General features: G+C 29.8%; 7 protein-coding genes and 1 long non-coding RNA gene across 9 annotated transcripts; 2 read left to right on the plus strand and 6 right to left on the minus strand.

Annotated features, from left to right (window-relative positions):
* Positions 1 to 7,169: 7,169 nt before the first annotated feature.
* Positions 7,170 to 8,879, minus strand: LOC113789349 (meiotic nuclear division protein 1 homolog). Its single transcript, XM_027338870.2, has 4 exons — positions 8,743 to 8,879; positions 8,627 to 8,692; positions 8,398 to 8,571; positions 7,170 to 8,288 (listed from the first exon to the last, which is right to left on the minus strand). The coding sequence occupies exons 1-4, from the start codon at positions 8,743 to 8,745 to the stop codon at positions 7,869 to 7,871; spliced, it is 663 nt and encodes a 220-aa protein (XP_027194671.1). The 5' UTR covers positions 8,746 to 8,879; the 3' UTR covers positions 7,170 to 7,868.
* Positions 8,880 to 8,970: 91 nt separating this feature from the next.
* Positions 8,971 to 10,952, plus strand: LOC113789347 (uncharacterized). The gene is made up of 4 exons (XM_075824127.1): positions 8,971 to 9,106; positions 9,171 to 9,843; positions 9,904 to 10,217; positions 10,285 to 10,952. The coding sequence occupies exons 1-3, from the start codon at positions 8,975 to 8,977 to the stop codon at positions 10,209 to 10,211; spliced, it is 1,113 nt and encodes a 370-aa protein (XP_075680242.1). The 5' UTR covers positions 8,971 to 8,974; the 3' UTR covers positions 10,212 to 10,217; positions 10,285 to 10,952.
* LOC113789350 (uncharacterized) lies at positions 10,192 to 10,887 on the minus strand. The gene is made up of 2 exons (XM_027338871.2): positions 10,456 to 10,887; positions 10,192 to 10,375 (listed from the first exon to the last, which is right to left on the minus strand). Exons 1-2 carry the CDS (start codon positions 10,885 to 10,887, stop codon positions 10,268 to 10,270), a joined length of 540 nt encoding a protein of 179 aa, XP_027194672.2. The 3' UTR covers positions 10,192 to 10,267.
* A 24-nt stretch (positions 10,953 to 10,976) lies between the features above and the next one.
* LOC113789348 (uncharacterized) lies at positions 10,977 to 12,134 on the minus strand. The gene is given in 3 exon segments (XM_027338869.2): positions 10,977 to 11,168; positions 11,237 to 11,492; positions 11,494 to 12,134. Coding segments are annotated over 3 exon segments (852 nt in total). The 5' UTR covers positions 12,006 to 12,134; the 3' UTR covers positions 10,977 to 11,084.
* Positions 12,135 to 12,189: 55 nt separating this feature from the next.
* Trs20 (trafficking protein particle complex subunit 2) lies at positions 12,190 to 12,992 on the minus strand. The gene is made up of 2 exons (XM_027338877.2): positions 12,869 to 12,992; positions 12,190 to 12,798 (listed from the first exon to the last, which is right to left on the minus strand). The coding sequence occupies exon 2, from the start codon at positions 12,721 to 12,723 to the stop codon at positions 12,289 to 12,291; it is 435 nt and encodes a 144-aa protein (XP_027194678.1). The 5' UTR covers positions 12,724 to 12,798; positions 12,869 to 12,992; the 3' UTR covers positions 12,190 to 12,288.
* Ssrp (structure specific recognition protein) lies at positions 12,929 to 15,315 on the plus strand. Its single transcript, XM_027338875.2, has 2 exons — positions 12,929 to 13,067; positions 13,127 to 15,315. Exons 1-2 carry the CDS (start codon positions 13,017 to 13,019, stop codon positions 15,281 to 15,283), a joined length of 2,208 nt encoding a protein of 735 aa, XP_027194676.2. The 5' UTR covers positions 12,929 to 13,016; the 3' UTR covers positions 15,284 to 15,315.
* Positions 15,316 to 15,481: 166 nt separating this feature from the next.
* Positions 15,482 to 18,341, minus strand: LOC113789354 (uncharacterized). Of its 2 annotated transcripts, XM_027338876.2 has the most exons (4): positions 17,978 to 18,341; positions 17,599 to 17,678; positions 16,533 to 17,538; positions 15,482 to 16,479 (listed from the first exon to the last, which is right to left on the minus strand). In XM_027338876.2, exons 2-4 carry the CDS (start codon positions 17,665 to 17,667, stop codon positions 15,503 to 15,505), a joined length of 2,052 nt encoding a protein of 683 aa, XP_027194677.2. In that variant the 5' UTR covers positions 17,668 to 17,678; positions 17,978 to 18,341; the 3' UTR covers positions 15,482 to 15,502. The 2 variants fall into 2 exon arrangements, with proteins under 2 accessions (XP_027194677.2, XP_075680241.1); XM_075824126.1 differs by lacking the exon at positions 17,978 to 18,341 and having other exon boundaries at positions 17,599 to 17,959.
* A 495-nt stretch (positions 18,342 to 18,836) lies between these two features.
* LOC113789374 (uncharacterized) lies at positions 18,837 to 21,173 on the minus strand. Its single transcript, XR_003474755.2, has 3 exons — positions 20,556 to 21,173; positions 20,321 to 20,397; positions 18,837 to 20,256 (listed from the first exon to the last, which is right to left on the minus strand). It is a non-coding gene; the product is annotated as an uncharacterized LOC113789374 (long non-coding RNA).
* Positions 21,174 to 21,183: the final 10 nt, after the last annotated feature.

A 21,183-nucleotide genomic window follows, 5' to 3' on the forward strand; every position in this document is an offset into this window, starting at 1 on the left:
AGTTTTTCTCTGTCTGTGTGTTTTTTTTCAACAATGTTCATTGCTTGCGTAAAATTATATTGTGTGTGTGTGTCGGATCAACATAGGAAAAACATATGAAGAATGAATGAATGAATGAATTTCTCAATCTTTCGCGAAGCTATGTTTCGTTTTTCCTGCTTGTTGATCCGATATAATGATGAGGATGAGGATAGATCCCCGTGGTCCTCCGTGTTTCTATAGTCATTTTATTTGAAGCTTTACAAATGGAAGTGGTTGAAAAAATAATGTAAATGTTTTCATTGTTGAAAATGGTCAAAATGGATCATTAAAGTGAGAGAGAAAGAAGACTGTGAAGAGAAATGGGAAAAAAGCCAGTTTTCAATGAACTAAATACCGTATAACTTCGAATCAATCGAGACTAGCAACAGAAAAAAAACCGGAATTGATTTTTTTTTCGTTAAAGTTTTCTCTTGTTTCAAACAAAACAAAACACAGAAACAATCCGAAAAGCTTTCATTATCGAATGAATCCTGTATATTTTTTCGATCAGCATCATCAAAGCCAGTTTTAAATGGTTATATTTTTTCGGTTGTTGCCGATGTTGTAGTGATAATGATTACTCTTTTGGAAGATTCATTTGGTTATGGAGAGATAGGTAAATAAAGTTGTATTTTTCAATGATAAAGCGGCAAGTAATGAATGAATATTGATGGGAGAGAAACACAGAAAAAATTCAAAGGTAAATCACACGCGTACATCATTTTTTTTCCTGTCTAAATAAAACCTCAAGGGTGAAATTCCTGAAAGCAACAACGAAAAAAAAATGACAGGTTTGTAATGAAATTATTGATTTAATTTAATTAGGTAAAGAAAAAAAAATTTCAAACAAAAAATGGAAAATTTAAATAACTATGTTAACCACAGTTTGGTATAAAGAGTTAAAATAGCTAAAATGTTTATCATTCGAAAAAAATGATTTTTGTTTCTTCTTTCCGGTCATATATGAGATTTGTTTTGATTAATTTTCTCTTGTTTATTTTGTGTGGTCGGTGTGTGTGTGTGTGAATCGTCATTTGAATTTGAATTAATATTTTGTTTTGAATAGAATTTCCGTTTCTTTATTCGTTTCAATATATTTTTCTTTAGTTTGGTTGATTAGAGTTAGTTGGTTTTGGGTTGTGTTAAGCCTGTGTTGTTGTAAAGATCTGTCACCTGTATCACCTATACACAATTTTGCTGAAGAAAATAACAAAAAAAAAAAAAAATTAAAGATCCAGCCTCAACAACAACAACAAAAAAAGTACAAAGGTCAGATTGATAAACTAATATCGGTGATATACACGTCCGGTTGTACTAGTTTTATTATCGTATAAAAATTTTCCTTCGTCCATTCAGTTGTTGATGATGTTGATGTCTACGCGAATCACCTGGCTTTCTTTCTCTCTCTTTCTCTCTTTGGCTTTGGTCTTTCCTCCTGGGTATCGGGGGCCTTGAGAAGGACTTTGAGACGTCTTTAAGATGAAATCCAACAAGAAAGAAGAAAGAAGGAAAAAAATGAATGAAACAAAAAAAACATCGAAGGTTTTATTCAATTCGAAACAACAAACGAACGTAAAAAAAAATCTGATCCATAAAACAATGTTTTTTTGTTGGTTTTTTTGTTGGTTGAAACCTGTGTGTACCACCTGTGTGAATTTTGTTTTTTTTGATTTTGGGATTTTCATTTATTTTTGTTCCAAAGATTTTATTTTCTGTTGTTGTTGAAAACTTTTTGGTAGGCTTTTCAAACAACATTTTAACAAGGTTTGCAAAAAAATTGAAACTTTGAAATCAATCGAAACTATACCGTAAATGAAGTGAGAAAGAAGGAAAAATCTTTTTTTTCCAAAATGGTCACAGTATTTACGGAAATTTTATCATAAGGATTTTGTAGTGAAATGAAAATTGACCAATGGTCAATATGGCAAGTTAACAGTGGTCAGTAGTCATATATAGTGAACGGAAGCCAAATAGGATCGTGGGATTTTTTTTTCGTTTCTGCTACGTTCATTCATAAAAATTTTTTCTTCATTTTTTTTCTGGTTGTTGTTGTTGTTGTTAATCAACCGACAACAACAACAACAACAAATGCAAGGCGTTCCAAGTTTTTTAATTTTGACAACAAAAAAAAATTGGAAAAAAAAACTGGTTCACACGAAAATTACTACGGAAAGAATTGAATGAAATTTTTAATTTTTTTTTGAAGAGAAAAATTTTCAAAAAAAATCTTTAAAATCAGAAATTAAAAAAACAAAAAATTCAACGATTAAAAAAGATTAAATGAAGAAAATTTTTGGAAAATTTCTAGTTAAATGCTAAGGTCAAAATGTTGTTTTCTGATTTTTTGATTACGAACGGAAATGAAACACGGATGACACTCATGATTTTTGATTTTAAGAAGCTTTTTTTCTGGTGACATTGGAATTTTCGTTTTTCTTCCACCCTCATCAACTAACTAACCATGATCATCAGCAGTGAAAAAACATTCGAAACCATGTGGCCATGTGGTCAAAACTCCCCCACCCCAAACATCATGAATGAAGAAACGAAACCAACCAATCATCAAACTAACCACCACCACCACTCTATTAGTGTTAAGCACATGGTAAAGAAAATTTAAAAGTCCACCACTTTTCGACTGAATGAATGAATGAATGAATGGCCAACTTTAGCCATTGCAAAACCAATGTCAGGATTGTCCATATGGTACACACACACTGGCCGAAATATTTTTCCGTCATTCAAACAACAACAACAACATCAATACACTATGGCCTTTGACCTTAAAAAAAAGATTTTAACGACGGAAAACGAAATATACTCGTACTTTTTTTTTACAACAACAACAACAACAACGTAGAATAAACGTAGAAAGAACAAGACAGATATAACAATCTTGAACAGAGTCAGAAAATTTTCTTATAAGTGGCCATTTGGTCAGAATGGTAATAAAAAATAAAATTACATAGATTTTTTCTTTCCAAAAAATTGGTCGTCGAACAAAGATGATGATGATGATGGTCAACAGTGCGTATCGATTGTTGTTGTTGTTGTTGATTTCTTTGGCTGGTGGTGGTTATAATCATCCTGATGATGATCATCATCATCATCCGAAATATAACCTATACACACAGAAAAACCATACTGAATGGTCATAATACGTGTGTGTGGAAATAGAAAAGAACGTAGAAAAATATTTTCCAAGATTGAGCAAGCAAAGGACAATCAGAAGAGACCAATGCTATGCATGGATGCTCGATTGGAATGGCTGATATTCATTTTCGATGTCGATGTCGATGATGACGAAGAGAAAGAGAGAATAAAAAAGCGGCAACAAACAATGATGATGGTGTACGGAAATGTGCACCATCATCATCCTTGATAATTATCATTATCAACAACAACAACGAAAAAAAAATTGTTGTTGTTATTATCGTTTCGGGTAAAAAAAGAAAATTAGATCGTAAAAAATGTGAAGAAAAAGAAAGAAAAGAACAAACATTGTAGAGTGGTGATGGTAGTATTCGAGAAAAGTGGAGGGGAAAGGTCATTAATGTTAGATCAGAATGACATCATGAATTTTTTTTGGTAATTTTAAATTGAAATTTTGTTTTTTAAATTCCAAAAAAAAACACAGGAAACGGAACATATCAAACATGATTAACAAAGCGAGCGAGCGAAATTTAAAATGATAAAACAAGAGGACATGACTGAAATGATGACAAATTCCGATCCGGTTGAGTTGATATTGTCGTCGTCGTCGTTGTTGTTGTTGTTTTGTTTCTGTTTGTTTGTTTGTTGTCGTTTGGAATTTTAAAAACTAAAAAACAGAAAAAATTAAAAGCAAAATTCTTGGTATCGCCCATCCGACAATTTGAAAATTTTACTTTTTAAATGAAAAAAATTAATGTTTCTTTTCAAGAAACAAAATTCAACAGGTGACAAACGAATTTCCGTTCGATTCTGATATGGATCAATGATTAATTCTTTTTGTTGGTAATTCTTGAAAAATTTTCCGAAAATTTTACGAAAAGTTTCCAAGTTTTTATTTTGATAAAAAAATATCGTTCGTTTTCGATTTTTTTTGGAAATAAAACAAATAATAAACCGTTATAGCTTATGGTTAAAATAACGTTTTAGAAATTTCTCGAATGAATAAAATACGTTAAAAAACATAGACTACAATTGTGTCGGTATAGCAAATGGATCCATTTTGCACCTTGACCTGTGAATGGTTAAAACGAAACAAAAAAGAAAACAAAAATTGCCGATGGGTATATCGAAGATGATGATGATCATCATAAACACCCGTCATCTATGGACCATATGGTCCATATGATTCGATATCTTTTACTTTTGTTTCCTAATTTTTTTTTTTTTTTTTTTGGTAACAAAACTGCAGATGTACATTGACGACATACTCACATACAGACAGACAGAGAAAACGATTGAATACACGTGCCAAATGGTGGCACGTGCCACTATTCATTATTATTTGATTACCATCACCTTGCCAACATTCAGCAACATGAAAAACTTAGAAACAAAAATCGATCCAAAATCCATACACGCGTATTATGGTTGCTATAATGGTTTCTGGCTGTCACATATAATAATCATCATCATCATAAATAAATAAAAAACATAACAAAAGCCAGGTGTGTGTTTTTTGGATCAATATGGATTGGTTATTTATAAAAAATATTGAAGCATCTGGAACAACAGCAAGGACTTGGCATCATCACCCGAGCAGATTAGATGGAGAAACCAAGAAAACAAAAATGTTTTTTTTAGATGCTAATAGCAGCCGGTGTGTGTTCGTGTAATTCCAGGTGTACCGGGTGGTGCGGGTGCATCTGCATAATTTTTTTTAATTCGCTAGTTAGTTAATTTATTCATAATCAAGAAAAAAAACGAACGGAAGATTATCGAAAAAACAACAATTAACAATTTTAAAATGGAAAAAAAAACAGCAGCAGCACGTGTAACCAGCAGCAGCAGCACGCGTTTTGGCTACCGATTCGGTCAAAATATATGGATATGGATGAATGTTTTTTTTGGCGACATATGGACAAAATCTTTTTCATTTTTTTGGTTGGTGATTTTTTGAAAGAAAAACTACCAGGGTAGATAGGTAAAGCAACAGATGTCAAACGTATGTATATTGTTAACATTGAAATTTTTGCTTATCACAATGATGATGATGATGATGATGATGGAGAAATTGGTTGACATTATAATCAAGGACATTAAAATTCAGTCATTAATAATGGAGAAATAGCGAGAGAAAGAAAGAACTGAGATAAAATAGAGAATATAAAAAAAACGATGACACATTCAACAGGTGACATGACATGACATGACATTCAATAATAATAAACAAAAAATGTTTTGAGCAAGATAGAAACCCGAATCAAACTTTAACCAAGTGGAACGATAATGATGATGATGATGATGATGATGACATTTACCATTTCGTTCACCCATGATTATTCATGCGATTCAAAGTTTGTTGGTACCATTATTTTTTCTGATTATCATCATCATCATCTTTAGATACACGAAATACGCCATACAATGATTTTTCAAGTTCTGGATATTCGATGACGATGAATATTCGAAAAAGATTCTATTTCCATTTGTATACATAAATGTGTGTTCGAACTATTTCCATCCATTTTGAAAAATTGAAAGTTTTCTCTTTATTTCTTTGCTCAGATGTCTTTTTTTTCGATATTCAATTTTGTTTGTTTTTATTTCATTCGAGATATATAGTTCCGGTTGAATTATTTGCATCATCATCATCAATGAATTGAGAAAGATGTAAAAACAATTACGATGGTGATGGTTGTTTAGTCCGATTTGTTATGAAATAATGGATAAATATCGTCCATAGGCTGATGATTATACACACAGGTAAACAAAGAAAGATCATTTTTTTTTCTCGAAAAAGCTATTGACATCATTAGTGATGATGATGATAATGATGATAATTAAGATGGAGTGAAAAACAAAAAAATTGGTCAAAATTATCTTCATTCATTCATTTGTTTTTTGGCAAGTTGCTCCAAGTCCAGGATTTTCCTCGAATGAAAAAAATAAACTTTAAAAAAAAACAGTAATTAGTAGAAAAAAACGGTCATTTTTTGTTGTGTTTACCTTTTGTTTATGTCTTTTATTTTTTCGGGAACACTTTTCCGTGATGTTCACTTATATCCCCACATCAGGCAGTAAAAAAATGAGCTCAGAATAACCGGATTAACATTATAATGACGTTTTATTTTTAGTCACACGCAAACTGTTTGATACGATTAAAGTCGAAATAGTGGAAAAACGGGAGAATTAGCAAAAAAACAATTCGAATCTCACGAATTTATAAAATAAATAAAAATTTTTTGAAAAATTCTTTTATTTTTTAAATTTCTATTTTCAGTCATTTTGTTTGTGATTGTTTTCATTGTTTTGTTGAATCATTTTATCATTTTAACGCATCGATGAATTTAACTTACAAGAAAATATAACCAACCATATCTAACATCAATCCAATCGATTTTGGTATTTGGTTGATTGATTTTTTCAATCATTAATATTGATTTTCTTTCCATCCATCCATCCATTCATTCATCTTTGTATCTGTCCATCATTCGATCGAAGACACTTTTAATTGACAATCATTAAATTGAAATTTATTTTATTTTTTCGATTTCGCAGCGGAAAATAAAAGTTTTTTTTCTTTCTACCGACGATGATTATGATGAAAAAAACAAAAAAGAATCATCGATTCACAGGATTCTTTATTCTGTTTATATTTCATTAAGTTCATTTCATTCGGCTCACACACCTGAAACATTCTAAATTTTATGATCCATATCAAAATTTTCGTCGCTATGTTTTGAAAGATCAAATAACGATGATCAACAGGTTATCATTATACAACATGATATACGATATATGATGTTTCGATTGTTTTTTTTCATCTAATTAAAAACAAACGAAACAACAACAACGAAAAAAACCAGATTGAAATCGACAAGGTGTGTTTGTGCTTGTTTTATTCTCTAAATATGAATACAAAATTCAAAATTAAATGTCTATATCGATTGTTGCAACCATCAGACCAAAGAAAAAAAAACAACCAAGCAAACATATTTGATATGTAAATTTATTATTTTATTTTTTCTTGTCTACATTTAAATTTATATGGTATGTAGTTGTTTGTTGTTGATTTTTGGGTATTTAAATTTCAATTTTTTTTTCTTCAAACTATGATGACATGCATAGCTCTGCTTGTGAAAAAATGAATTTATAAATTAACGCAACATGTGAAACAAATGAACAAAAAAAATAAATACACCGCCTACAGACAATGTTTGATGATTAAATTAACCAGTGAACAGGAAAACAGAAAACACCCATATATTTTAAATGTAAAAAAAAGATGCAATGAATGAATGTGGATGTTTTACAACAAAAAAAAACTCAGCCCACCCTATTTGAAAGTGAAAGTGTAATTTTCGGTCTGATGGTTGGTGGTCATTGTGATAAACAACAATTTTTCTTTTGAAATATTTTTTTGAATGGGATGTCTAAAATGAAGCAATGATTGTTCCAGACCAGGATATTGTAACATTATTATGATTATGATGATGATAATGTAGACCACACAACAAGTGTATTTACATGACACTTTTTTTCTTGAAAAAAGAGATCCGGTTATTATATAATCTCTATATATGATGAATTGACGGAACAATAAATCTTTTTTTTTTGTTCAAAAAAATTATGATTTTGATGGCTTGATTTAAGTATTTATGGATTCTATTTTTAGCTGATTCAAATCAATTCATTCATTCATCATTATAATAATCGAAATTATTCGGTATACCGAATCCTTTATCAACATCGGATAAATCGATTTGAAAACGATTTTTTGACCAAGTACGTAACTGAAATATATTATCCGTCCAACGTTCAATAGCTGTTCGTGCTGTGCAGCATTCATTTTCCAATTGTTCAACACTAGCTGGATCATAATTCTGGAATTTGGCCAATTCCATTTGTAATTGTTGTTTTTCTTGCTCTAATTTCATTATATTTTCTTGTAGTTCAGCACGAAGTTTATTTTCATTCACTTGTTGTTGTTGGTTATTATCATCATCGTTATTATTGGTGTGGCTAATAAATGTCGACAATTCATCATCCAATTTTTTTGATTGTTCCTGTAGATCAATGATCAATTGTTCCAGTTTGTTACACTCGGTTAATTTCTATTCGGAAAAAACAACAAAAATCATAATCATATTTTTTTTGGTAAAAAAATTCGATCATTATTTATTTAGTTCTTTTTTTTTGTTCATTGTTATATTGGGGTTATACCTTTTGATATGTTTTACCTGGGAATGACCAAAAATAGGTTGATGTACCAATTTTGTCCGTATCGACAAGATCATCATCGACTAATGAATTCAATATATCTTTAATTGTTTGTGCGGGAATTCCTTTTTCTTTCGAGGCAATTTTTTCTACCTCTTTCAGAACGAAAGCATTTTTCTATTGGAAAAAAACATGCGATATAGAAATCGATGAAACATAAAATTCGTCTTACTTTTTCATGAAAAAATTCTAACAAACGATTTCGTTTTTCTTCTTGTGTTACTTTTTTGCCTTTAGACTATGAATAAAAATTAATTTTTAAATGATTGAAAACCTGGTCAAACTTACCATTTTTGAAACAAAACCAACGCAGAAAGATCATGTAAATTGAGATATACATTCGAATGCAACACCGCGATTTCCGAGAAAAAAAGAATCTTTTTTCGTGACCTGTTCATAAACGTTGTTTCAGTACATGCATGTTGTTTCGATCCGATACTCAAAAAATCTTTTTTTTTTTGCCAAAAAACCAAAGAAATATGGATGATTAATTTGGGAGTTTTTTCAGAAAAAAACAAGGATGGAAACCATCGAAAGTGATTGTAATAAAGCGCTGGAAGATATTCGTGAAAATATTGGTACAGCTAATGCTATAATTATCGAGCAAAAATTATGGCCATCCATACAAAAAACATATAAATCAAATAATTCGGTATGTAAAAAAAATCTTTCGTTTATTGAATCGATGATATTATTTTTAATGTTTGTGTAAATAGAATCCAATTGTGATGAACTATTTTATTGGTTATTATAATGCAATGTATGAAATTATATTCCTAAATTCACAATCAAAAGATCCATATTTAAATTATAGCCGATATGGTTTTGAAACATCATCATCATCATCATCATTATCGTCTGCTGCCAATTTAAATCATAAACTCTTATACAATATTCATATTCGTCTTGGTGATTTATATCGTTATGGTGATTCATATGATAATGCTAAATATTATTATAAACGAGCATTACATTTGGATCCAAGACGTGGATTTGCCTACAATCAATTAGCATTAAGTACACCATTGACAAAAGCCTATCAATGTGTTTATTATTATGTTCGTGCTTTATATTCAACTGAAGAACCGTTTAAAGTTGCCGAATCAAACATTAAAGTGTCCATTTCTCGATTTGATTCTCCGTTGTTCGAAAGATTTCGTCGCCAATCAAATATTTCAATGAGTGATAATGCCATAACTATTGCTTATCCATCTAATGGACAAGAATGGTTTTATTTGGTTGTGATATCCATTCATTTTAATGATTTAAATCTAACACTTGATCTTCTATTGGATCAATTGCTCAAAACTATTGATTGTGATGATGAATCTTTACAATTTGATTATCTTCTTATGAGTTTGGATGTTGCTTTTGATTGGATACTAAAAGGTTTGTGAGAAAAAAAAACGAAAGAATTTTTTTTAATTTTTAAAATCTCAAAATTAATAGATCGTAACAATCAACTGGCCAACGATACCACTTCCACACAAAAAGCTCATTTATTGAATGATAATTTGAAAACGCTCAATGTTTGGTTACTTTCAAATTCCAATACGAACGATAATATTGATGATGATCGAAAAAATGAAACCGATTGTAATATAGGATTAATACATAATACTATACTTAAAGATTTTTCACCATTACGTCAAATTTATGATCAAATGGAATATTATTATGAAACAGAAATGTATCGAATGGATAAACATCGTAAGATTTTAATCTCACGATTAGTGCAAAAATTACAAAAATTTTAATAAAATGTTTGTAAAATCATTGATGATGATGATGATGATATTTAAATAAAAATATATTATGAAACCATTTTAGCTTTTGAATCGAGGTGATCGGGAAATTTCAAAATATTCGAATCATCTTTATCTTGGATTGATAAACGAGATTCCAGGAAATCAATTACCAGCTAAATGACAATGTAGAAATGAATCGAAAAAATAAAATTGTTAATTAAACTTGATTAAAAATTTTGCAAACAAAACATACCAATGGACAGAATTTATGGGCCACTTTATTCAATACCAATTCATATTGACCATTTTCATATTTAATCAGATAACATAGTTCATTATTTGATTTCATATCATTATCATCTACATATGTAGCACCGATTATGCTAACAGCTTGTAAACCATTATCGAACAATGTACCTGTTCCTTCATCACGTGATACGGAAATCTTATTATTATCATTATCATCAGCATTATTATTATTATTATTATTAACAATATTTTTATAGATTTTTCTTTTACAAAAATTTGAATCATTTTTCTTTTTTAAATTTGTTGATTCACGATCTAAATCTGACATGATTAAATCGATCAATTGATTTGGTTGTTCTTCACTTTTGGCCGCTATACGTTTTGATCGTCGTATAGAATTATCATCATTTAGATTGATTTCTTTGTTAGAATCCATGATAAGATAAAAAAATATTGTTGATTTTTGGATAAAATTATCAACAATTTTCAAATCAAATTAATTTAACCAAAATAAAAATAGCCATATGACTTTTTTTGTAACCGTTCATCAATGTCGTTCAATTATATTTGAAAATTGATTAAATGATTTTAATATTAATAAATGAACAATAAAAAAAAATTTACAAATTATGATTATTGTTTTACTTTCGTAAATGGTAAATGAATGACAGTTTTTTCATCAAATGTAATATGTGATTCAAGAAAATTAAATAGAATCTATAGAATTAGAAAAAAGAATATTATTATCAATTTTTTCATTGTAATAGATTATCAACAAGGATTACCTGTGGACAGAATTTTTGTGCCACTTTATTTTCCACAATATCGCATTGATTATTTTCAAATTTAATTACATAACATAGTTTTTTTGTTTGATTTGAATCATCAAGTTCGGTTGCACCGATTACTTTGATTGCTTTTATACCATAATCAAACAATGTTCCAGTTTCTTTATCCGGTTCGACAATTTTCTTATACAGTTTTTTCTGATTGTTTATTTGATGTTTAAAGATTTTATTTTTATTAACATTATTATTTTGGAGATGATGATGATGTAGATGTGAATGATGAATGAGATACATCTAGATTTGGTAATTCATTTGAAACGTATTCATCAGACATGATTTTAGGAAAAGTTTCCTGTTTGTTGAAATCCAATAAAACATTATCATCACCATTCAATATATCTTCGGAAATATCTGGTGCAACTTCAATACTTATATCAACATTATCATCATCATTATCATCGACATTATCAACATCATTATCAATTGAAATACTTTTATTAGATTTATTATTTGGAATTTTTTGTCCATGAAAATGTTCATATTCAATATGTTCCGGTCTTGATAAACGTTTTATGCCACGATTTGCACGTTTAGTTTTTGGCATTAGTCGTAATTCATCTTCACGTTTACGCCAATCACGTACAGATCTTTCAGAAATATTAAAATATCGACTACAGGCACGATTACCATTAATTTTAGCATATTTAACCACTTTAAGTTTAAATTCAGCTGTATAGCTCATACGTTTTGTTGTTGATGATTCCATTATTCATTTTTGTTTGATAAAAATAATATTTCTGAAAAAAATACAATCAAAATGAAAAAATGATTGATCCACGATTCAAAAATCAAAACAAAATTCTGCCAAGTTGTTGTTGTTTTCTTTTTTTGGAACATTCATTGAAAACGTTTCATTTGACCCAAAAAAAAAGAGAAGAAAAGATTAAAAATGAAATCAATATTCAATTAATTTAATTTAATTTAATTTATATTTTCATAATTAAATCTTTTCAATGATTAGAAAATTAAAAAAAAATGAAAACAAAATTTTAAGGTAGATATTTTTTCGCTATATTATTGGATTTCTTTTCGAATGCTTTCGATTGTATTGGTGTATGATGAACATATAATGGATTCAATGCAAATTTTGTATATAATTCATACATTTCAAGAAAAAAATTCTTAATATTATTTTCATCAATACGTGGTGCATTATGTAATAATAGGAATTTAATTCTTGAATTTCCACCAACAAATGCTGTAACAAACCATTCATTAAATTTATCTACACATTTTAGATACATGTTCGGCGTTGTCCATGAATGTTCTTCAACTAGATCCAATGCAGCATGAGCAACAAATTGTGTTAGATAACGATGATCTAGATTAGGATCAGCTCCTTTTGTAGAATATTCCAATTCAAATAATGGATTATCCGATCGACCAACGATGACAAAATAATAGCTAAAACCAGTAACACTCATTGTCGACTTGTGCAACAACAACAAAAAAAACAAAAAGAGAATTCGGCTAAAATGTTGTTAATAATCAATGTGAAGCTACAGGAAAAAACAATAAGAAAACATCGAAATTAAAAGACAAAATTCAAATTTTAAAAGGACAATTTACCGATTCTGTTCGATTTTTGAGTCATCGTTAAAACGCCAGACCTGTCCTATATGAATGTCTATTAATAGTGCGCTTTTTTTTGTTCAATCAGTTTTTTCATCCGAAGCCGATCTTTGATTTTGAAAGATCAATTTAAATCATTTTAAATATGGATTTTCTTGAATATTCTGAAGCTCTTAAAGAAGATCGTGGTGATTTGGTATGTTATTATATCAATGATATGTTGATTTAACTTCATTCAAAATAATTGATAAATAGACTTCTGGACGATTAAAATTGGCAAACACTCAGGTTATATTCAAAAATCATAAAACTGGTAAAGTTGATAATCTTAATATCAATGATATAAAGAAAATATCATGGCAACGTATGGCAGCTGGTTATTGTATTCGGATTATGATGAAAAATGGTCAAGTGTTTCGATATGGTGGCTTCAAAGAACAAGACAAAGAAAAAATCGAGAAATTTGTTTCACAAAACTATGATTTACAGCTGGAAAATGTTGATTTTTCTGTAAAAGGTTGGAATTGGGGTACGGCTAATTTCGAAGGATCAGTATTGAATTTTGATCTAGCATCAAAGAAATCGGATAAAATTGAAAGAGCATTTGAGATTCCATTATCGAATGTTAGTCATTGTACGACGGCTAAAAATGAAGTAACGGTTGAATTTCATCAAAATGATGATGCACCAGTATCTTTGATGGAAATGCGTTTTCATATTCCATCGATCGATGGCACCGATCCTGTACAATTGTTCATGGATCAAGTATTATCCAATGCAAGCATTATACGTGAAACAGGTGAATGTATTGTCATCTTTAAAGAATTACAATGTCTTACACCTCGTGGCCGTTATGATATCAAAATGTTTCCAACATTTATTCAATTACATGGTAAAACATTCGATTATAAGATTCCGATTACATCCGTTCTTCGGTTATTTCAGTTGCCTCATAAGGATAGTCGTCAGATATTTTTTGTCCTTAGTTTAGATCCGCCGATTAAACAAGGTCAAACTAGATATCATTTTCTTATTCTTTTGTTCAACAAAGAGGAAAATATTTCTGTCAATCTTGGCCTGACTACTCAAGAAATCGAAGAAAAATATGATGGAAAATTATCGAAAGCAATGTCCGGTCCATTGTATGAAGTTATATCGAAAATAATGCGCGCTATGATTCAACGAAAAGTTATTTTACCCGATCCATCATTCTCGAAACATATGCCTGCCATTACTTGTTCATATCGTGCTAGTAATGGTTTAATGTATCCATTGGAACGTGGTTTCATCTATCTTCATAAACCACCAGTTCATATTCGTTTTGATGAAATTTCATCAGTCAATTTTGCACGTTCAGGTGGTTCAACACGTTCGTTTGATTTTGAAATCGAAACTAAAACTGCAATGGTTCATACGTTCAGTTCCATTGATAAGGAAGAATATTCGAAATTATATGATTTTGTATCAAATAAAAAATTACGAGTGAAAAATCGTGGTACCGAAACTTTGGAACCTAAAAACGAAGATGAACTTATCGATTCAGATATTGATGATGATGAACCGGATGCATATTTACAACGGGTACGTGAAGAAGGCCGTATTCGTGAAGAAGTTGGTGATTCTGATGAATCGGATGAATTATTCGATCCAGGCGAAGAAGGTGAAGAAGTTGCTGAAGAATTTGATTCGGATGCCAGTTCATCATCATCATCCGATGAAAATGATGAAGATGGTGGTGGTGGTAGTGGTGGTGCTGGTGGCTCAGATGATGAAAAAAAACGAAAAATGAAAAAACATAAGGAAAAACATAAACATCATAAAAAGGCTAAACATTCGACGGATGTTAAAAAAAGTTCAAAGAAAAAGAAAAAAGATGATAATAGACCAAAACGACCACAATCGGCATTCTTTATCTGGATGAATGAAAATCGTGAACGAATCAAAAAAGATAATCCAGGACTTTCATTAACAGAAATTTCGAAAAAAGCTGGCGATCTTTGGAAAGAAATGACAAAAGAAGAAAAAACTAAATACGATGAATTGGCCGCTCGTGCAAAGAAACAATATGAAAAAGAAATGCTCGAATATAAAGCTAGTGGAGGTAAAAGTGATGATGAAAAACCGGCAAAAAAATCGAAAAAACCTGCTGCATCATCATCATCATCGACATCGAAATCACCGATTAAAAGTGGTAGTCAACAATTTAAAAGTAAAGAATATATTAGTTCAGCTGGTTCCGATTCCGATGATGATAGTGATTTAAAATCGGATAATGACAGTGGTAAGAAATCATCGAAAAAATCTAAAACAAATGAAAAATTATCGAAAAAATCTGCCAAAAAAGAAAGTAGTGACGAAGAAGAAGAAGAAGAGGAAGAATTGTCAACACCAAGTGAATCAGAATCAGATTAAAAATTTTTTTAAAAAAATATCATTTATTTTAATTTGTGACCAAATTTTCATTATCATTCAATTTGAAATAAAATAATTTAAAAAACAAACAAAACAATAATTCATAACATATAATTTGTTTGGATTGGCAATTTTGTTAGGGATGAGTATTTAAAGAGGTCTTTCAGTTTTGTATTTAGAAGAAAAATAATTTTGTCACATATATATTTGATAATTAGATCACAAACGAGTTATCTCTTCAACAAGATCATCTTGGTCAATATAAAATGAAGCTGGTCGATTATCGATTGATGTTTGATCGGATCGATTACTATCAACACCTTCATCACTATCATCGATTATTATATTTGATGATTGTTTTGAATGTTCATTATCGTTTGACTTTTTTCGGCTATTATTATTATTATTGTTATTAACAGATATGCTAACTGTGCGAAGATTTTTTTCATCATTATTTTCATGATAATCATTTGTAGCATTATTCGGTATTGATGACATACGTAATAATTTTCGACAATGAACTCGTTGACTAATACGATTACGAATATTTGATTGTAATTTTTTATGTTCTAATAATTTTTTCAATAAAATTTTAATGACCAATACACGGCCATTACGACAGATGGCTAAAAGGCAGGAATTTTTCGAATCATATGAAATAGAAAATATGGCTAAATTTTCAGTGAATTGTGTTAATGTATCATAATATAATGGTATTCCAGTTTCGAGATCACAAATATAGATAGAACCATATTTAGATACAATAAATATAAGGCCAATATAGTTATCACAAACAATATGTGTAGGAATGTCATCAAAATGTATGGATGTTTGATTCGATGATGTTGTTGATGATGATGATTGTGGTGATGTTGTTTCGTTTGGACATTTTTCTTGTTCCTGTTCATGATTATGGTTATGAGAAAAATTCATTGTACGTTGAAATCCATGCAACATAAGATGTTGACTTTTTATTGGACGATTTTTATAATGAGAATTTGGATTGGCCATTGCACTCAATTCTATTATATACAATTTCCATAAATGAATTGTATCACGTTTACAGGCAATCAATAAAATTGAATCATTGGCACTTCCTTCGAAACGATAGCCAACAAATGTGGCTACATGTGCATCAATACATTGGCTAAGTCCATAGGATTTTGAATAAATTTGTACTTTACCACAGATTTCATCTGTAATTAAATAAAATTAATGATTTACAATAAAATGAATTGATTAAACTTACCATCATCAAGATAGAGTGATGTTAATGCCGACCAATATCCATATAATGGATCGATACAATAATCGATAATCTGATATTGTTTAAAATCTTCATTCAATGAAAATATCATTTTTGGTGCATGATCATGTAATGATGAAACATTGGGATTCATAAGTGACCAATGATAAACATCATCTTCGGTTATAATAGCAACTGAATCACTATTGATCCATGTCCAATATAGACATTTATTTGGAAATTGTACAGTACCGAAACAATCATTATCACGTATCGAATAGAAAGCAAGCCAATATTCATTCGATACGGCAATAATATCCTGTTCCGGACTGATTTGTGCACAATTTGTATCAAGATTTGTTTCACAATTAATTAATAAATATTCAAATGGATTGATCAATGTAATAACACTTTGTATCGATAATTGTTGTGCTGGTGATCTATCTCTTCTCATCATTGAATCATCTTTTGAACAAAATTGATTTTGTGGATTTGGATAAGGATAAGGATTGCGTGCAATTGGATGAGGGAGATCACGAATTTTTGATGTTGAATGTTGTTGATGATGAGGTGGTAATGGACGGATAGGTGTTGTTGGAAATGGTATCGAACGTATTGATGATCTTGATGATGACGATGAAGATGATTGTGATGGATCAACATTCCAATCACCACTAGCTGATGTTGATGATGATGAATAGAATGATGATGAATTTATTGGTGATTGATTCATAATGAATGATTGAAATGAATTATTATCTGATTGCATTGATGGTGAAGGCCATCGATGACTATTTTGTAGATGATGATGATGATGATGGTTTGGATGATGTCGACGTCCACTAAACGTATTGAACGGTGATGGTGTTGATCCACGATGATGACGATTATGATTATGATTATTATTGTTTGATTGATAGATTCGATGAAAACATGATATCCATTTACTACTGGTCATTTTAACCTGATTCCAGCATACATCATTGATTTTAATATTATAATCAAGTAGCTGTCAAAAAAAAGAAATAATGAAATTTATTGAAAAATCAATTTCATAAAAAAAACATACATTGAAAAGGGGCGATACACGTATCGCCTGATGTGGTTGTTGATTTGGTTGATCTTTCATGGCGAACATTCAATCATTATCTGATTCCAGAAATGGAAACAACAAAAAAAAATTGTATCAAAAAAAACTAAATCAAAGTGGACGGGAGTTATTCGATTCAAAAAAATAGTTTTTCTCTTCTCTTCTGTTTAAATGACAAAAGATAAAAGTGGCGGGGGTGAAAGAAGATTACAAAAATCAAAACAAATTCAATTCAAATATTTTATTGTTGTTGCTGATGATCATTAGGGCTATGGATGATGATCAGTGGTAATATTTTTTTTGGCATTCATTTCAATTTTTTCGAAGAAGAAGAAGAAATCTAAAAATAAACAATTACTTAATAGTATGATATTCAAAGAAGTAGGAGTATGAATATTTTTTTTTCAATATTTTAAAATAAACTTGTTTTTTTTCCAACTTGCATTAAAGTAAATTATTTTGACAAAGTATTATGAACAAATGAAGGATGGATGGTAGATGACAATGGAAATGATAATGATAAAATTTTCAATGCCAATGATGAAGTGGAAATTTTTTTTTCTTTTGACATTTAAAAGATTAAATCAAAGATTTGTTATTCTTTTTTTCTCAATTTAAACATTCAATTCTTTGTTGTTGAAATCATTGATAACTTTGACAACATCGAGTTAGAGGGAGAGAGAGAGAAAAAATAAACAAAAGAACATCGTCATTTAACATTAAAATGGATTTTTTTTTGGTAATAACGATAATTAACTTTTATTGATTGATTAATCAGAAAAAAAATTAACAAAGCATCATCATCATCAATATTGCTAAATAGCATCAGTTGGCTCATAAAAATGTTTACAATGAAAAAAAAAATTACAGAAACTCAAATGTCGATTCCTAGATGGCGATAGCAAGCTTGAAAAAATAATTCAAATTTATCAAGAATTATTTTGAAAAAACAAAATCCAATTTAAATCAAGGTGAATCAAAAATAAAAAAATAATTTCCACTTGTTCCAATCGAACAAGTTACCGACATTCAACATGTTTTACAAATTGAACATACGCAATTCATTTATTCATCGGATTAATCGAATTGATTGATTGATTGATTAATGATCGTAATCCAAAATCAAATACAATAACCTTGTTTTTTTAACAAAATCAAAACGGAATAGAAATCCAAAAACAACAACCAAAAAATATGGGAGTTTTTTTATATTTCTTCATTACTTTTTCACTCTTTAAATTTTCGTTTTTTCAATGTTTCAATTTCCATCATAATCATCATCATCATCATCAATATTCGACCGACTACGAATACAAATGATGTGAATCCAAAGTTAACAAACAACAAAAAAAAAAAAGTTGTTCGTCATGACCTGAAACAACTCAAACTTAGACTCGATGAGGATGATGATGATGAAAATTATGTTCATTTGTCGGTAAAAAAAAAACTCGTGTATTGGTTTTGTTTTTGTTGTTTTTTTCGCTTTGCCCTCGAACATATTTGTAATGTAGAGCATATACACACTCTATGTCTGTCCTGGAACAGCTTGATTTTTTCAACATGGGATAATTGATGACAACAACATCGATAGCAATAACAACAGCTGCTATTTGTTAAAACAAAAGGCAACAAACTAAGGGCCCTGCCATATCAATATATATAGTGTATGTGTTTGTCGAATGTCATCTTGCTATGAATCAAAAAAAAAATCATCGAAAATGATGAAAAAAAACGGGCTTGCCTTTCTTGATCACAATAATCTTCAAAGAAGTTCCGAAGATTTTTTTTCAGTTTAGCGAAAAATATGAAAAAATCATAGAGAAACGAGTAAATGGAAACTAAGCTTCCATATTTGTATGTTAATTATTTTTTTTTCTTTCAAACATTTTTCAAAGTCAACAAGGCTCAGGAAAAAAAACTTGTATTAAAATACTTGAATACAAGTATGTGTTGTTCCAGAAAAAAAAAGTTTTTCCACTTGTTGTTCCAAAAAATATCGGTTGATGGTGGTGGAAACATAAATTTTCTTTTTCGTCAAGTTTTTCGCAATATAATTTTCATTATGTCCATGAACCATCATTCACTTGAGTTGAACTTCGTTCGTGTGTTTCTCTCTCTTTTTTTCGTTCGTGCGTTCGTTTGGCAATTGCCCATTAACCATGATTATTTCGTTCGTGGCGGATGATGATGATGATGATAATGATAACATGGCGCCCGTAATATTTTTCATTAGCGAAATTTTTCTCTCTTTTCTCATCGCCGACAACAACGACGACGACGATGTCGACGTCGACGGCGGGAGTATGTGAAAATTGATCTTGGAACACGATGAAAAGTAATATAAAATGCTTAAAGTAAAAATCGTTCATTCAGTTTCACTATCGCATAAGTCAATCAATCAACAATAACAAAATGGAAATGTTTCTCAATGCCATTTACGAACAACAACAACAACAACAACAACAAGACTGAAAATGAAAAATGGGCCTCGAGTGTTATATATTTTTCGTCATTCAATTTTGAATTATCGTCAAGTACTGTTCATTTGTCATACAAAATATTCGCTCAATGCATAGCGGTTTTTCAACAATTTCGAGGTTGAACTCTTTTTTTTCCACCATCGATATTTCATTATTTCTAAGTAAGCAAAAAAAAGAGTAAAAGTTAGTAATGAAAACGAAAATTTACGAAGGCAACTAACAATCATCATCCGAATATGATTAAATTATCTCACCCGACGACAACGGATAAAGACGCCAAAATGGTTAAAAACACTTCCTTGAAATGATAACGTTGTGGTGTGAAGCGATTGGTAACAAATTGCACGGTATTTTAAATCAAATCAGTCGATGAATAATGATGAGATTTACATAAAGGAAATCAAAAAAATAAAAAAATTAAAAAATTTGATTTTGATTTTGAAAAAAAGGCCATACCATTCATACACACACATTACGGTCATTATTTTTTTTCCATGTTTTTCGAGTTTTCAAGAAGGATGTTGAAATCATTTCGATACCGGATACCGTTATTTTTTACGGCTACAACAAAGATAATGATGGAAAGATAAGCCGAAAGGAATAAAACAGGATGGGAGGTGTGTGTGTGTTTGTCATTTTTGATTTTTCACCAAATGACGAAAATGAAATATCTGTTGTTGTTGTTGTTGTTGTTTTCGAATGAAAAAACCCCAAATAATCAATGATGATGGTGGTAACAAAAAACCAACAACAACAACAGCAACAAAATTAATTGGGTTGTTGTTATCGTTGTGGTTTTATTTCACAATCTCAAATCATATTTAAAACGGAAATCATAATAACAACAACAAGTTGTCGGTATGTGTCGCGATCACAAGAAATAGGATTATATTGAGGGGGAAGATAATGAGCAAAAAAAAAAAAAGATTTATCGGTGCGTCCGTTTTTTACTTGTTTGTCCATTTGTTGTTGTTGTTGTTGTTTACTTGTTGTTTATGGTTAAAATGGAGTATGAAGAAATTCAATCAACGGAAATGATAATTTCATGAAAAGTGTTGATGAAAAATCATCATAAAAATCCTTG

The sequence above is a fragment of the Dermatophagoides pteronyssinus genome, unplaced genomic scaffold, assembly GCF_027571235.1.
Source record: "Dermatophagoides pteronyssinus isolate colony J.1.1.1.1 unplaced genomic scaffold, Derpt_VIB-CSIC_2022.12 sq0049, whole genome shotgun sequence".
NCBI classification, from domain to species: domain Eukaryota; kingdom Metazoa; phylum Arthropoda; class Arachnida; order Sarcoptiformes; family Pyroglyphidae; genus Dermatophagoides; species Dermatophagoides pteronyssinus.

Excerpts from the sequence above, each read along its gene's own strand:
- LOC113789347 (XM_075824127.1), top strand. The coding sequence starts at position 8,975 with ATGGAAACCATCGAAAGTGATTGTAATAAAGCGCTGGAAGATATTCGT. Across the intron at positions 9,107-9,170 it reads CATATAAATCAAATAATTCG|AATCCAATTGTGATGAACTA; the intron begins GTATGTAAAAAA and ends TTGTGTAAATAG. Across the intron at positions 9,844-9,903 it reads TTTTGATTGGATACTAAAAG|ATCGTAACAATCAACTGGCC; the intron begins GTTTGTGAGAAA and ends CAAAATTAATAG.
- LOC113789350 (XM_027338871.2), bottom strand. The coding sequence starts at position 10,887 with ATGGATTCTAACAAAGAAATCAATCTAAATGATGATAATTCTATACGA. Across the intron at positions 10,376-10,455 it reads CCCATAAATTCTGTCCATTG|CTGGTAATTGATTTCCTGGA; the intron begins GTATGTTTTGTT and ends ATTGTCATTTAG.
- Trs20 (XM_027338877.2), bottom strand. The coding sequence starts at position 12,723 with ATGAGTGTTACTGGTTTTAGCTATTATTTTGTCATCGTTGGTCGATCG.
- Ssrp (XM_027338875.2), top strand. The coding sequence starts at position 13,017 with ATGGATTTTCTTGAATATTCTGAAGCTCTTAAAGAAGATCGTGGTGAT. Across the intron at positions 13,068-13,126 it reads AAGAAGATCGTGGTGATTTG|ACTTCTGGACGATTAAAATT; the intron begins GTATGTTATTAT and ends ATTGATAAATAG.
- LOC113789349 (XM_027338870.2), bottom strand. Across the intron at positions 8,572-8,626 it reads TAGAATTTTTTCATGAAAAA|AAAAATGCTTTCGTTCTGAA; the intron begins GTAAGACGAATT and ends TTTTTCCAATAG. Across the intron at positions 8,289-8,397 it reads CAGGTAAAACATATCAAAAG|AAATTAACCGAGTGTAACAA; the intron begins GTATAACCCCAA and ends TTTTCCGAATAG.
- LOC113789354 (XM_027338876.2), bottom strand. The coding sequence starts at position 17,667 with ATGTTCGCCATGAAAGATCAACCAAATCAACAACCACATCAGGCGATA. Across the intron at positions 17,539-17,598 it reads GTGTATCGCCCCTTTTCAAT|CTACTTGATTATAATATTAA; the intron begins GTATGTTTTTTT and ends TTTTTTTGACAG. Across the intron at positions 16,480-16,532 it reads ATCACTCTATCTTGATGATG|ATGAAATCTGTGGTAAAGTA; the intron begins GTAAGTTTAATC and ends ATTTAATTACAG.